A 14,632-nucleotide genomic window follows, 5' to 3' on the forward strand; every position below is an offset into this window, starting at 1 on the left:
AGTTCAATTTGAAAGATTTCATTAAATCTAACCCTAACCTAATATTTGTAAATCTGAAAACTGGCCCAATTTGGAAAGAGTGAACTGTTACTCATGTCTTGAATTGAAGGCCAAAGAGGAGATGTGTAAGATCTCAGTTAGTGTGTGGAAGAGGGCATTACCAAACTAGGAAAGAGCATTTCCAGAAGAAGCGTCGTTGAAACAAACATTTTGTTGCCATTGAAGCATCACTATTGTGAATGGGTTAACAGCCAGCCAGTGCAGGAGTAGCCAGCCAACGTGGGACCCCCTGAATACAAGGTGGTGTTCACACACTGTAACCATATATCAAGAACCATTTGGGAATTTACCATTTTAAAAGAGAGTGCATAAACATGTAGCCGATTAAAGGGGAATTACACTGATTTTGAAAAAATTCTGTGTAAACGTAGTTAAACAAAGTCATTCAGAGTGGTTTAATGTGAGATTGTTCACTGTAGAGAAACTTACTGACTCAGTTTTCTTGATGTGGTGTTGAAAGGAACCAGGAGTCATGATGTCTAATACACAAATACAACCATTTTTAAGTCATTAAGTGATTACATGACCCTTATTAGTCCCACAACGGGGAAATTTCACCTCCACATTTAACTCATCCGTGCAGTGACAGTCGTGGGCTGGAGGTTAGGGAGCTACAGTCCGACAGTCCATGACTGAGGTGTCCTTGAGCAAGACACCTAACCCCCAACTGCTCCCCGGGCGCCGTGGATAGGGCTGCCCACCGCTCCGGGCAAGTGTGCTCACTGCCCCCTAGTGTGTATGTGGTGTTTCACTTCACGGATGGGTTAAATGCGGAGGTGAAATTTCCCTGTTTGTGGGATCAAAAAAGTATCACTTAATCACACTAGTGAAGACACACGTTAGGGGCAGTGAGCACAGTGGTGGGCAGCCCTATCTGCAGCGCCCAGAAAGCAGTTGGGGGGTTGGGTGCCTTGTTCAATGGCACCTCGGTCATAGACTGTCAGCTCAGGGGACCGAACCGGTGACATTTCAGTCACAAGGCTGGTTCCCTAACCTCCAGCCCACGTCCACCCCCCAAAAAAAAGGAGGTACACCAGAGGTGCTGCAAAACCAGGTCGATGCCTGGAGAGCACGAAGCAAGCTCCCCTCTGTCTCCCTGTTCTAAAAGTCTATTTAATATGTAGTCCTCATAAAGAGGACATATCAGATATTAAACTGATAAGAACAGGTGCTACACTTGGTCTTAGCCAAAAGACAGAGAAGTGACTTACTGTCCAAAACCATCAGAACTTCAGATGTCTGGTTCCTCTCACCACACCTGTGAACAATTCTGGCTCCGTAAGTTTCTCTAGAACAGAACAATTCACACCAAACCACTCTGAATGACTTTTACTACATCTTAACTACTTAGTTATGTGTAAATGCAAAGCTTTTCGTTATGCAAAGTTTAATTCAGGTAAATCTCTATTTGAATCTTCTGGGTTTGTGTTAAGCGGTTTTAAAGCAGGATGTGTTGCTATATGATCAGAGCTTTAGCTGCCCATCATCATGGATTAAACCTACACCAGCAATCCCAATTACAGCAGAGAAGAGGCCAATCAATTACAGCGCGTGCTCATGCACAGCTCATTCATGAGAACAGGAATTAATCTACTTCACACACTAAGCAGGGCAGATGAGGAGCGTGGCTGCAGCAGCCTGCGGCGGGCTGGGATTAATAACACTCAATTGAGAACAAGCTCAAGGTTTTCATTTTCGCGCGACGCGAGCCGGCGTGTGACAGGAGCGTGTAATGCACATTGCAATTTAGATATCAGCCGAGAGAGATAGTGAACACTGAGGCGCCAGCCAGACAATTATCAGCAAGCTTTCCTCTCTCAGCCGTGCACTGCAACCTGTAGCCAACTGAACAATGGCCTGATTTAGGACGATGGCATGTTGCACAAGGGGCTTTTCAATTGTTTATTTACTTATTTACTGCAGTACTCATACACATGTTTCTTGGTGTTATGTTGCACCAAAGGACCTGTTATTGGCATAAATGCATTTATGAATTTGTTTGTTTGCATGTATGTTTATGTGTCTATGTATCACAATACACATACATTTATGCCTTGCTTGTATGTTGTGCAAAGGGTTCCTCCAAAGACTTATTACTTATTTGCACATTTACTTATTTCTCACAGTACACATGCACATGGTGGTATGCAGACAGTATGTTGCACAAAGGGCAAAATGCTGTGTTATTGGCATTAATGTATATAATGTACTTTATACCTGATGTTTCAATATATATATATTGCTGCTGTTGGAACTAAACCTCGAATCTTGTTTTTTGTCATTTTTAAATTTTTAACATAATCTGGAAATGCCTATTGCCTTTTACATTATGTGTAAATTTCATGATAAACAGACCAAAAAAAAAAAAAAAAACGGTCCAAAATGGCATGAAAAGATGCCTGGTTCTATTGACTTACATTAAAAGTAAAATATGTTTTTTCTTTCTCCTGTAAAGTTACCATTTTGGAGATACGAGGTTTTGATCCAACAGCAGCGATGTTTATATGCATACATGCATACATATGTACGTATGTGTGTGTATGTGTGTGTATATATATATATAGCATATTTCATGCTAAGAGATATAAAATCTTAGAAAAATAATGGCAATGTGAAAATACATCAATACACAAAGTACATAAAATCATGCAAACTCCATACAAGATGTGTGCCCTTTTGCCCTTTTGCCCTTTTGCCCTTTTGCGACAGTGGGCCTCTAACAGTTAAAGGGGATCTTTGTCAATACTCTCTAAAGCCTTTCCAACCTATGTAGCTGCTATGAAACACATGGACAGGCCAACTGCACATTTAACCTGAAAATATCTGAATAAATTTCAAGCTGTTATTTCTTTTTAGGAAAAGCACATTTTCACTTTCTAAAGAGGAATTTAACCAGGTGACCCCTGTGTTGGTCATTGATTATTGTGATAGAAGCCTTTATCATAAACACATACAGTACATTGATTGTTGCTCCGGAAAAGGTTATCCCCATGATCAAACAAAGTCTTGGGACTCTTTCCTCTGCCTCCCTGTTGAGCTTGAGTAATTTAGGGGTTATGTTTGATCAATCCTTGTTGTTAGGCAGCTTACCAGGTCTTGCTTTCTTCATTTAGGAAAAATTAGCAAACTGAGATTGGTAGTTTCAAATGCTGAGGTAGAAATGCTTATACATGCCTTTCTTTAATTTGGTATAGACTATTGTAATGCTCTTTTCTCTTCGCTTAGTATGCTTGCTCTTGGTCGTTTGCAGGCTATTCAGAACGCTGCTGCAAGACTACTTACAAGGTCGAATAGAGGGTCCCATATAACCCCCTTACTAAAATCTCTTCATTGGCTTCCTCTTATATATAGGATCCCGTTTTAAATTCTTACTCTCACTTACAGAGCATTGCATGGGCAAGCTCCTGCATATGTGGCTGATGTACTTCACCCACATTTATCAGCTCGCTCTCTCAGGTCTAACAATCTAAGGTTATTGTCTTTGCCACATACTCGCTTAAAGACTCGTGGTGATCGAGCATTCGAGGTTGGAGCATCTAGATTATGGAATGATCTGCCTGCTCTTTTAAGGTCTGTTGATTCTGCTGATTCCTTTAAAAAACAGCTGAAGACTTATCTTAACAGGCATTTGGGTAACTGGTCTGTGTTAGGTTTCTATCCTATGTGTGTTTGTTTTGTGTTTGTCTTTTGTTTAACGCTGTGTTTTTGTTTTTGTAAAGCACTTTGTGACCTACGGCTGTGAAAAGTGCTGTACAAATAAATTTTACTTACTTTACTTACTTTACATGACCCGTTCTGGTCTTGTCGCTCTGACTTGCACTTGAAAATAGGTCAGTCCTCCTTGGCTATGAAAGCAAGCCGGCATATGTTGCTGTTCATTTACAAAGCTGTCTCCAGATACACGTACACATTAGTCTTGACCGCTTGACGCCCTGATTATTCCACTTGTGCACAAGGCCAGCCTGACGTGTACAGTTTCAATCATAATTCAGTTCTGATTTCTTCTGGGTCTCCACCCTGCTGTTGTAGATGTACCATTTGATTGTATTGTACTGCTTTACGTTACGTATCGCTGCTGACGGAACAAAACCTTTCATCTCCATTTTTGTCATTTTTCAGTTTTTGACACAGTTTGAAAATGCCTGTTGGCCTTTACACTGGGTGGAATTCTCATGATGGATGGACCAAAAGAGACAGCCCAGAATGACTTGGAAAAATGTCTGGTTCCATTGACTTACATTAAAAGTAAAGTAGGTTTTTTGCTTTTCCTGTAAAATTACCATTTGAAGTTTTGTTCCGACAGCAACGATTTACAAACCTTCAATTCAGACCAGTCGGCACATTGTGTGAAATGCAAATAAAAACAGAAACTGATGCCTGCAAACAGGGCAGGTTAAGACAAGGAACATTAAAAGGAACATGCAGGAAAGGTCTACACCTTTAAGAGCAGTGATGGGTACGAGCTCATCACTTGGAACAGTTAATAATCCAACAGTTTAAGAAGATCATTCCTCAATAAGTATTTTTTTGCATTCTACAGTGCACAATCTCATCAAAAGAGTAATGTTCTGTGCGTAAAGGGCAAGGCAAAAAACCTTACCTGAGTGGCTGTGACCTTCAGTCCTTGAGGTGGCATGCATTAAAAACAAGCATGCTTCTGTGATGGATATCACCACATGGACTTGATAATACTTTGACCAACTGTTGTCAATAAACACTGTTTTTTGTTGCCTCCACAAATGCAAGTTAAGACTGTACTGTGCACAGTGTAATTAATATGTCAGTATAGTCCAGAAATGCTGCCAACGTCTCTTGATACTTGATACACAGTGGAAGTGTTTTTTCAGGGTTGTTCATGTTGTTTTCAACATCACAGCTTCAAGCTACATTCAGCACTTGTTACGAGATCATGGCTACATAATGTGCAAGAGTACAAGTGCTAGACATGCCTGCCTGCAGTCCTGAACTGTCTCCGGTTGACAACATGTGGCCATTATAAAGCCCAAAATATAGCAAAGGCCCAGTCTAGTTACACAGCTGAAGAACTGCTTAACAGAAGAGTATCAAAACATTTAGCTTTCAAAACTGGATCAGTTTGTGTCTTCAGTCCCCAAGTGATTATTATGTGATAGCTCATCTGTTGCTACACAGTTTGTGTTGGTCATCCTCTAGTCCTTCATTAGTGGTCACCAGACGCTGGTCACCGGACGCTGGTCACAGGACGCTGCCCACAGGACGCTGTTGGCTGGATATTTTTGATTGGTAAACTATTCACAGTCCAGCAGTGACACTGAGGTGTTTAAAAAACTCCAGCAGCACTGCTGTCTGATCCACTCAGACCAGCATAACACACACTAATACACCACCACCACATCAGTGTTACTGCAACGCTGAGAATGACCCACCATCCAAAACCATACCTGAGCTTTGGTGGTCCTGTGGGTGTCCTGATCAACTTGAAGAACAGGATGACAGTGCCAGAGTATGCAGAGAAACAGATGGACTACAGTCTGAATTGTAGGGCTAAAAATTGGTGAGTGGAGCTGATAAAATGGACAATGAGTGTAGATACCATATGGAGGTGGTTTTAGCCCTTGTGTGGTGTTGAAGTGTTTGTTACTCAGTGGTATGGTGGACCCACCACAGTATTGTTTGTCTAAATCAATACATACCTAAAAATTTACGTAAAAATATCAGATATTTAAAATACCACAAGTGCCCAGTGTAAGGTTCTCCTTTAGCAGCTGTAGCCAGTCAGCAGCCTGTCCATGTTGTCGACCTTCACACAGGCACAGGCATATACAAACAGACACAGGCACACACATACTAACAGCAGGCCATGTAGGAGGAGAACAGAATGAAGGACACAGCAACTCCACGCCTTTATTCCCCGCGGGTTCAGCCCAACACCACATGTGTAATATACACTCACCGGCCACTTTATTATACACCTTGCTAGAAAAAGGTTGGACCCCCTTTTGCCTTCAGAACTGTCTTAATTCTTCGTGGCAGACTTTCAACAAGGTGTTGGAAACGTTCCTCAGAGATTCTGGTTGGTTATTTGAGTTCCTGTTGCCTTTCTATCATCTGGAACCAGTCTGCCCATTCTCCTCTGACCTCTCACATCAACAAGGCATTTTCGTCCACACAACTGACCGCTCACTGGATATTTCCTCTTTTTCGGACCGTTCTCTGTAAACCCTGGAGATGGTTGTGCGTGAAAGTCCCAGTAGATCAGCAGTTTCTGAAATACTCAGACCAGCCCGTCTGGCACCAACAACCACGCCACGTTCAAAGTCACTTAAATCCCCTTTCTTCCCCGTTCTGATGCTCGGTCTGCACTTCAGCAGGTTGTCTTGACCACCTCTACATGCCTAAATGCATTGAGTTGCGGTCATGTGATTGGCTGATTAGCTATTTGTGTTAATAAGCAACTGAACAGGTGTACCTAATTAAGTGGCCGGTGAATGTAAATGGGGGGGGGGGGGGGGTGAACAGAGTGAAGACACTGAAAATGTGTTGTTTACATGTTCTTCACAGAAAATGAGCAAAGACCAAGGAAGCTGGATTTAAAACAATAATAAATCAATAAATACATTTTTTTCTTTTGGTACACATTAAAAATGGGTCCCACGGACCCCAACACCACACAAGGGTTCTTGATGTGGCCAGTCAATCTATATTTAGACACATATCATGCTAAAGCCAGACCCTTCTGTGGACGCTTCCTTTGATCTAATTTGGGTCTCCTTGCATAAATAAAGATCTGAACTGAGTTCAATGTGTTTACATTGAGCTGAAACAGACGCTGCAATAGGTTATAGGCTATACTTGAACGTTTCCGGAATAAAAACCCAAAATATCCCTTCTATTTAAAATGCTGTAATACTTTACTAAGCCAAAGTTTAACTTTCTGTGTAAACAAAGTTCATTCCTATTATTACTACAAACCATGACTAATGTATTTAATCATTTGAATCACCAACTCTCTTCCCTTTTGCTGCATAGTGAAACAGCACCATCTATTGGTGATAGCTGTAACTGCAAGAAGTGATATGACCACTGATCCCTGAAGAGATCTTCACAAAAACCTTCTGAAATATTTGAAATATTTTAAGAACCTACATTCGGCCCACGGCATTAACCATAGTAATAAACTGTTTGTTGTAGCTGTAGTAGCTTGTTAAGTGAGAAATCCATCACTAAAAGGCTAATATTTATACTGCACAGGTATAAATAGAAGAAGCTCCTAACTTTTACTTGCAAAAATTGCAAATCAAACAAAGAAGTTGCTGGCATTCTCTGTCAGTATGCATTCTAAATATCTTCTGAACATATTACGATTTTACATATTACGGTGGAAAACACCATAAATAACTATTAACTATCTTAAAATACTGAGCTCTGCCAAATTCTGAGTAGACTGACAAATCAATGTGATCAGTTATTAATCTCAGCGTTATTGACCTCTTCAAAAGCCTGAGTAGACTGATAAATCAATGTGATGGTCAGTTATTAATCTCAGTGTTACTGAGCTCTGCTAAAGCCTGAGTAGACTGATAAATCAATGTGATCAGTTATTAATCTCAGTGTTACTGAGCTCTGCTAAAGCCTGTGTAGACTGATAAATCAATGTGATCAGTTATTAATCTCAGTGTTACTGAGCTCTGCTAAACCCTGAGTAGACTGATAAATCAATGTGATCAGTTATTAATCTCAGTGTTACTGAGCTCTGCTAAAGCCCGAGTAGACTGATAAATCAATGTGATCAGGTATTAATCTCAGTGTTACTGAGCTCTGCTAAAGCCTGAGTAGACTGATAAATCAATGTGATCAGTTATTAATCTCAGTGTTACTGAGCTCTGCTAAAGCCCGAGTAGACTGATAAATCAATGTGATCAGGTATTAATCTCAGTGTTACTGAGCTGTGCTAAAGCCTGAGTAGACTGATAAATCAATGTGATCAGTTATTAATCTCAGTGTTACTGAGCTCTGCTAAAGCCTGTGTAGACTGATAAATCAATGTGATCAGTTATTAATCTCAGTGTTACTGAGTTCTGCTAAAGCCTGAGTAGACTGATAAATCAATGTGATGCTCAGTCATTAATCTCAGTGTTACTGAGCTCTGCTAAAGCCTGAGTAGACTGATAAATCAATGTGATCGGTTATTAATCTCAGTGTTACTGAGCTCTGCTAAACCCTGAGTAGACTGATAAATCAATGTGATCGGTTATTAATCTCAGTGTTACTGAGCTCTGCTAAACCCTGAGTAGACTGATAAATCAATGTGATCAGTTATTAATCTCAGTGTTACTGAGCTCTGCTAAAGCCCGAGTAGACTGATAAATCAATGTGATCAGTCATTAATCTCAGTGTTACTGAGCTCTTCTAAAGCCTGAGTAGACTGATAAATCAATGTGATCAGTTATTAATCTCAGTGTTACTGAGCTCAGCTAAAGTCTGAGTAGACTGATAAATCAATGTGATGATCAGTTATTAATCTCAGTGTTACTGAGCTCTACTAAAGCCTGAGTAGACTGATAAATCAATGTGATGATCAGGTATTAATCTCAGTGTTACTGAGCTCTGCTAAAGCCTGAGTAGACTGATAAATCAATGTGATCAGTTATTAATCTCAGTGTTACTGAGCTCAGCTAAAGTCTGAGTAGACTGATAAATCAATGTGATCGGTCATTAATCTCAGTGTTACTGAGCTCTGCTAAAGTCTGAGTAGACTGATAAATCAATGTGATCAGTCATTAATCTCAGTGTTACTGAGCTCTGCTAAAGTCTGAGTAGACTGATAAATCAATGTGATCAGTCATTAATCTCAGTGTTACTGAGCTCTTCTAAAGCCTGAGTAGACTGATAAATCAATGTGATCGGTTATTAATCTCAGTGTTATTGAGCTCTTCTAAAGTCTGAGTAGACTGATAAATCAATGTGATCAGTCATTAATCTCAGTGTTACTGAGCTCTTCTAAAGCCTGAGTAGACTGATAAATCAATGTGATCGGTTATTAATCTCAGTGTTATTGAGCTCTTCTAAAGCCTGAGTAGACTGATAAATCAATGTGATGATCAGTTATTAATCTCAGTGTTACTGAGCTCTGCTAAAGTCTGAGTAGACTGATAAATCAATGTGATCAGTTATTAATCTCAGTGTTATTGAGCTCTTCTAAAGCCTGAGTAGACTGATAAATCAATGTGATCGGTTATTAATCTCAGTGTTACTGAGCTGTGCCAAAGCTTGAGTAGACTAATAAATCAATGTGATCAGTTATTAATCTCAGTGTCACTGAGCTCTGCTAAAGCCTGAGTAGACTGATAAATCAATGTGATGGTCAGTCATTAATCTCAGTGTTACTGAGCTCTGCTAAAGCCTGAGTAGACTGATAAATCAATGTGATCAGTTATTAATCTCAGTGTTACTGAGCTCTGCTAAACCCTGAGTAGACTGATAAATCAATGTGATCAGTCATTAATCTCAGTGTTACTGAGCTCTGCTAAAACCTGAGTAGACTGATAAATCAATGTGATTAGTTATTAATCTCAGTGTTACTGAGCTCTGCTAAACCCTGAGTAGACTGATAAATCAATGTGATGCTCAGTCATTAATCTCAGTGTTACTGAGCTCTGCTAAAGCCCGAGTAGACTGATAAATCAATGTGATCGGTTATTAATCTCAGTGCTACTGAGATCTGCTAAAGCCTGAGTAGACTGATAAATCAATGTGATCAGTTATTAATCTCAGTGTTACTGAGCTCTGCTAAAGCCAGAGTAGACTGATAAATCAATGTGATGGTCAGTCATTAATCTCAGTGTTACTGAGCTCTGCTAAACCCTGAGTAGACTGATAAATCAATGTGATCAGTTATTAATCTCAGTGTTACTGAGCTCTGCTAAAGCCTGAGTAGACTGATAAATCAATGTGATCAGGTATTAATCTCAGTGTTACTGAGCTCTGCTAAAGCCTGAGTAGACTGATAAATCAATGTGATCGGTTATTAATCTCAGTGTTATTGAGCTCTTCTAAAGCCTGAGTAGACTGATAAATCAATGTGATCAGTTATTAATCTCAGTGTTATTGAGCTCTTCTAAAGCCTGAGTAGACTGATAAATCAATGTGATCGGTTATTAATCTCAGTGTTACTGAGCTCTGCTAAACCCTGAGTAGACTGATAAATCAATGTGATCGGTTATTAATCTCAGTGTTATTGAGCTCTTCTAAAGCCTGAGTAGACAGATAAATCAATGTGATCAGTTATTAATCTCAGTGTTATTGAGCTCTTCTAAAGCCTGAGTAGACTGATAAATCAATGTGATCGGTTATTAATCTCAGTGTTACTGAGCTCTGCTAAACCCTGAGTAGACTGATAAATCAATGTGATCGGTTATTAATCTCAGTGTTATTGACCTCTTCTAAAGCCTGTGTAGACTGATAAATCAATGTGATCAGTCATTAATCTCAGTGTTACTGAGCTCTGCTAAACCCTGAGTAGACTGATAAATCAATGTGATCGGTTATTAATCTCAGTGTTACTGAGCTGTGCCAAAGCTTGAGTAGACTGATAAATCAATATGATAATCAGTCATTAATCTCAGTGATACTGAGCTCTTCTAAAGCCTGAGTAGACTGATAAATCAATGTGATCAGTTATTAATCTCAGTGTTACTGAGCTCTGCTAAAACCTGAGTAGACTGATAAATCAATGTGATTAGTTATTAATCTCAGTGTTACTGAGCTCTGCTAAACCCTGAGTAGACTGATAAATCAATGTGATGCTCAGTCATTAATCTCAGTGTTACTGAGCTCTGCTAAAGCCCGAGTAGACTGATAAATCAATGTGATCGGTTATTAATCTCAGTGCTACTGAGATCTGCTAAAGCCTGAGTAGACTGATAAATCAATGTGATCAGTTATTAATCTCAGTGTTACTGAGCTCTGCTAAAGCCAGAGTAGACTGATAAATCAATGTGATGGTCAGTCATTAATCTCAGTGTTACTGAGCTCTGCTAAACCCTGAGTAGACTGATAAATCAATGTGATCAGTTATTAATCTCAGTGTTACTGAGCTCTGCTAAAGCCTGAGTAGACTGATAAATCAATGTGATCAGGTATTAATCTCAGTGTTACTGAGCTCTGCTAAAGCCTGAGTAGACTGATAAATCAATGTGATCGGTTATTAATCTCAGTGTTATTGAGCTCTTCTAAAGCCTGAGTAGACTGATAAATCAATGTGATCAGTTATTAATCTCAGTGTTATTGAGCTCTTCTAAAGCCTGAGTAGACTGATAAATCAATGTGATCGGTTATTAATCTCAGTGTTACTGAGCTCTGCTAAACCCTGAGTAGACTGATAAATCAATGTGATCGGTTATTAATCTCAGTGTTATTGAGCTCTTCTAAAGCCTGAGTAGACAGATAAATCAATGTGATCAGTTATTAATCTCAGTGTTATTGAGCTCTTCTAAAGCCTGAGTAGACTGATAAATCAATGTGATCGGTTATTAATCTCAGTGTTACTGAGCTCTGCTAAACCCTGAGTAGACTGATAAATCAATGTGATCGGTTATTAATCTCAGTGTTATTGAGCTCTTCTAAAGCCTGTGTAGACTGATAAATCAATGTGATCAGTCATTAATCTCAGTGTTACTGAGCTCTGCTAAACCCTGAGTAGACTGATAAATCAATGTGATCGGTTATTAATCTCAGTGTTACTGAGCTGTGCCAAAGCTTGAGTAGACTGATAAATCAATATGATAATCAGTCATTAATCTCAGTGATACTGAGCTCTTCTAAAGCCTGAGTAGACTGATAAATCAATGTGATCAGTTATTAATCTCAGTGTTACTGAGCTCTGCCAAAGCTTGAGTAGACTGATAAATCAATGTGATCAGTTATTAATCTCAGTGTTACTGAGCTGTGCCAAAGCTTGAGTAGACTAATAAATCAATGTGATCAGTTATTAATCTCAGTGTTACTGAGCTCTGCTAAAGCCTGAGTAGACTGATAAATCAATGTGATGGTCAGTCATTAATCTCAGTGTTACTGAGCTGTGCCAAAGCTTGAGTAGACTGATAAATCAATGTGATGATCACTTATTAATATCAGTGTTACTGAGCTGTGCCAAAGCTTGAGTAGACTGATAAATCAATGTGATGATCACTTATTAATATCAGTGTTACTGAGCTGTGCCAAAGCTTGAGTAGACTGATAAATCAATGTGATGATCACTTATTAATATCAGTGTTACTGAGCTGTGCCAAAGCTTGAATACACTGATAAATCAATGTGATGATCAATTATTAATCCCAGTTTTACTGAGCTCTGCTAAATCCTGAGTAGACTGATAAATCAATGTGATCAGATATTAGTCTCAATGTCACTGAGCTTTGCAAAAGCCAGTGTGATGGTCTGTTAATTATAAGTTAAAAATAATGTTAAGAATTTAGTTGCTTTTTTTGCATAAAACATATTAATACCCTGCTGGAAAAAACAGTGCAGGCCAGTATGCATTCTGCACTGGCCTAAGCCGGTTTATGCTAGTCTAGTGCTGGTTTAGCTTGCCCAGCATACCAGCATCAAACACAACGTTCTGGTTTTGCTGGCGACAAGCCTAATAACCTCTATTGCTGCTGGCCAGCACATCAGCTTCCCAGACTCAAAAGGCTGGTTTTGCTGGTGTGAATCGAATAAAAATCACAACTGCATTTTCCCCATGAGCTCTGTCAGTAAGCATTCTAAATATCTTCTGAATATTTTCAGCTTTTTTTATGCATTCTATTGGAATACACTACTGAATATATATAGGACAGTCTATTCTGTATTCAGCCATCTCTGCATTTTCAAAGAATTCTGCTCAACTTTCTCTATATTCATACCCACCATGTGACGATATTTAAATATTATTTAATAGGAAAATATGTCATTTGCATAACCACATCACTACAATTGCTAAAGCAGTGTGTTATTTATGAATTGACAGACTGAGAATGAAAGCGGCCTCGTGGACAGTCGCCGGCGCGCATGCGCAGAACCCACAGATCGTTGCTGCTGCTGCTGCTGCTGCTGCTGGCCGAGGTGCTGCTGCCCGGCTGACCGTAAAAGGCGGACGAAATGTGGGGACAGAGGGGAGCAGCACACGATCCGTCCAAGGAATGTGGTTAACCAGAGAGCCTCGGACGCAAAAAATCCTTTTCTCCTGGGTCGCCCCGTTCTGGTCCGATATGCTGTTCACGGAGACTGTCTGACGGAGCGAGAAAAACAAGGCGCCCTTGATTTGAGGAAAAGCGACCGTTAGAAAACGACCGTTAGAATCCACAAACATGAACGTGTCGCTTCTTCCGAAGGGACCGAGGCTGGAGGTCGCTCACACGGCGCTGGTGTGGCTGTGTGTGTCGATGTGTGTCGCGTGTTCAGCGGTGGGAGAGGATGATTTTAGCGTGGAGGTAAGACTGGCTGGCCCGCAGGGTCCACCATTCATTCGCCTTCTCCTCTGTTTTTATCAGTAACGTTACAGCGCTGAGGCGCAGCTGTACGGCTGTGTGTATTCGCCAGCGTCTTATTCGAATTTTCCATTCCACCTTAAATGGGGTGGCCGTTGCATTCTGGCGCCTCGGCTAACTAGTGGAACTACTGCGCGGTTTAAGGTGGACTGGAAGATTCGAATAAGAAGCTCGCCTCAGCCGAGTGAAAAACGGGCTAGTGAGGATGGCTGTTGTTAGACTGAGACAAATTCAGTGATTTTGCTGACTGTAAATGACTGTGAGTGTTAGTCTGCTGTCGGTTGAGCCTTGTCTGTGTCTTGTTTTTCGAAGCTACTCGGATAAATCCCCGGTGTTGAAAGCCTCTAGTTAGCTGGGTTAGTGTCCAGTTCATACCGTGCTAATATCACAGCGATGATTTGACACCTATTACAATGTTCAGTAAGCACCACGATGCTGTAGACCAACCACATTTCGTTCCCTAAGAACATCTCAGTTGATGACTCCTTGAAGTAAGATGTGTGAGTATGGAGAACCTTTTTAAAGTTTAAAGAACATTATGAGGAGCTATGCCGCTCGAGAGCCATCTGTCCATTTGGAACATTTGCTAGCTAACTTAGCTCGCGTCACAACGTTGAGGTAACGTTAGGCTAACAATAGGGCTGAATTAATGACATATTACAAAATTATATTTAATACAATTGGCCTTTTTAGTGTTGAATTAGCTCCTATAGTGTTTCATTGACACCTAACTGTAGTCTTGAGTTAAAAGGCCTATTCTATATTTTCTCTAGATACAATTTTTATAGTGTTGTATGTATCAAAAATTTTTCTTACCTGAACATTTTTAAACATTTAATAAAATCTAACAGGCTGTTTTCTTTTTACTGTGCCTTGAGAGTGCTATATGTAAATGAGCTTTGTTCTATTTGGCTGCTCTGTATTACACTCCCTATAACTTCACTGCTAAACTGCTGTGGACTGAATAGGTGGATAAATGACATCAAACACATTGAAAATAGACTTTTTTAGCTTGGTTTCCGCATATAGACTGTGTGAAACTTTAATTTTCAGCTGGACACAAA

The 14,632-nt window shown here is 40.0% G+C and overlaps 1 protein-coding gene and 1 non-coding gene across 3 annotated transcripts in view; one reads left to right on the forward strand and one right to left on the reverse strand.

Moving 5' to 3' along the window:
• Positions 1 to 1,083: 1,083 nt before the first annotated feature.
• LOC119261648 lies at positions 1,084 to 1,267 on the reverse strand. The gene has a single exon (XR_005129143.1). It is a non-coding gene; the product is annotated as a U2 spliceosomal RNA (small nuclear RNA).
• An 11,820-nt stretch (positions 1,268 to 13,087) lies between these two features.
• Positions 13,088 to 14,632, forward strand: part of mmp16b (matrix metallopeptidase 16b (membrane-inserted)) — a 38,144-nt gene continuing 36,599 nt past the window's right edge. For both annotated transcript variants that reach the window (XM_017702500.2, XM_017702501.2), the window contains exon 1: positions 13,088 to 13,511. In XM_017702500.2, coding sequence (XP_017557989.1) covers positions 13,389 to 13,511 — 123 coding nt within the window. In that variant the 5' untranslated portion in view covers positions 13,088 to 13,388. The remainder of the gene's footprint in view (positions 13,512 to 14,632) is intronic.

The sequence above is a fragment of the Pygocentrus nattereri genome, chromosome 19 (assembly GCF_015220715.1).
Source record: "Pygocentrus nattereri isolate fPygNat1 chromosome 19, fPygNat1.pri, whole genome shotgun sequence".
In the NCBI taxonomy this organism is placed as follows: Eukaryota; Metazoa; Chordata; class Actinopteri; order Characiformes; family Serrasalmidae; genus Pygocentrus; species Pygocentrus nattereri.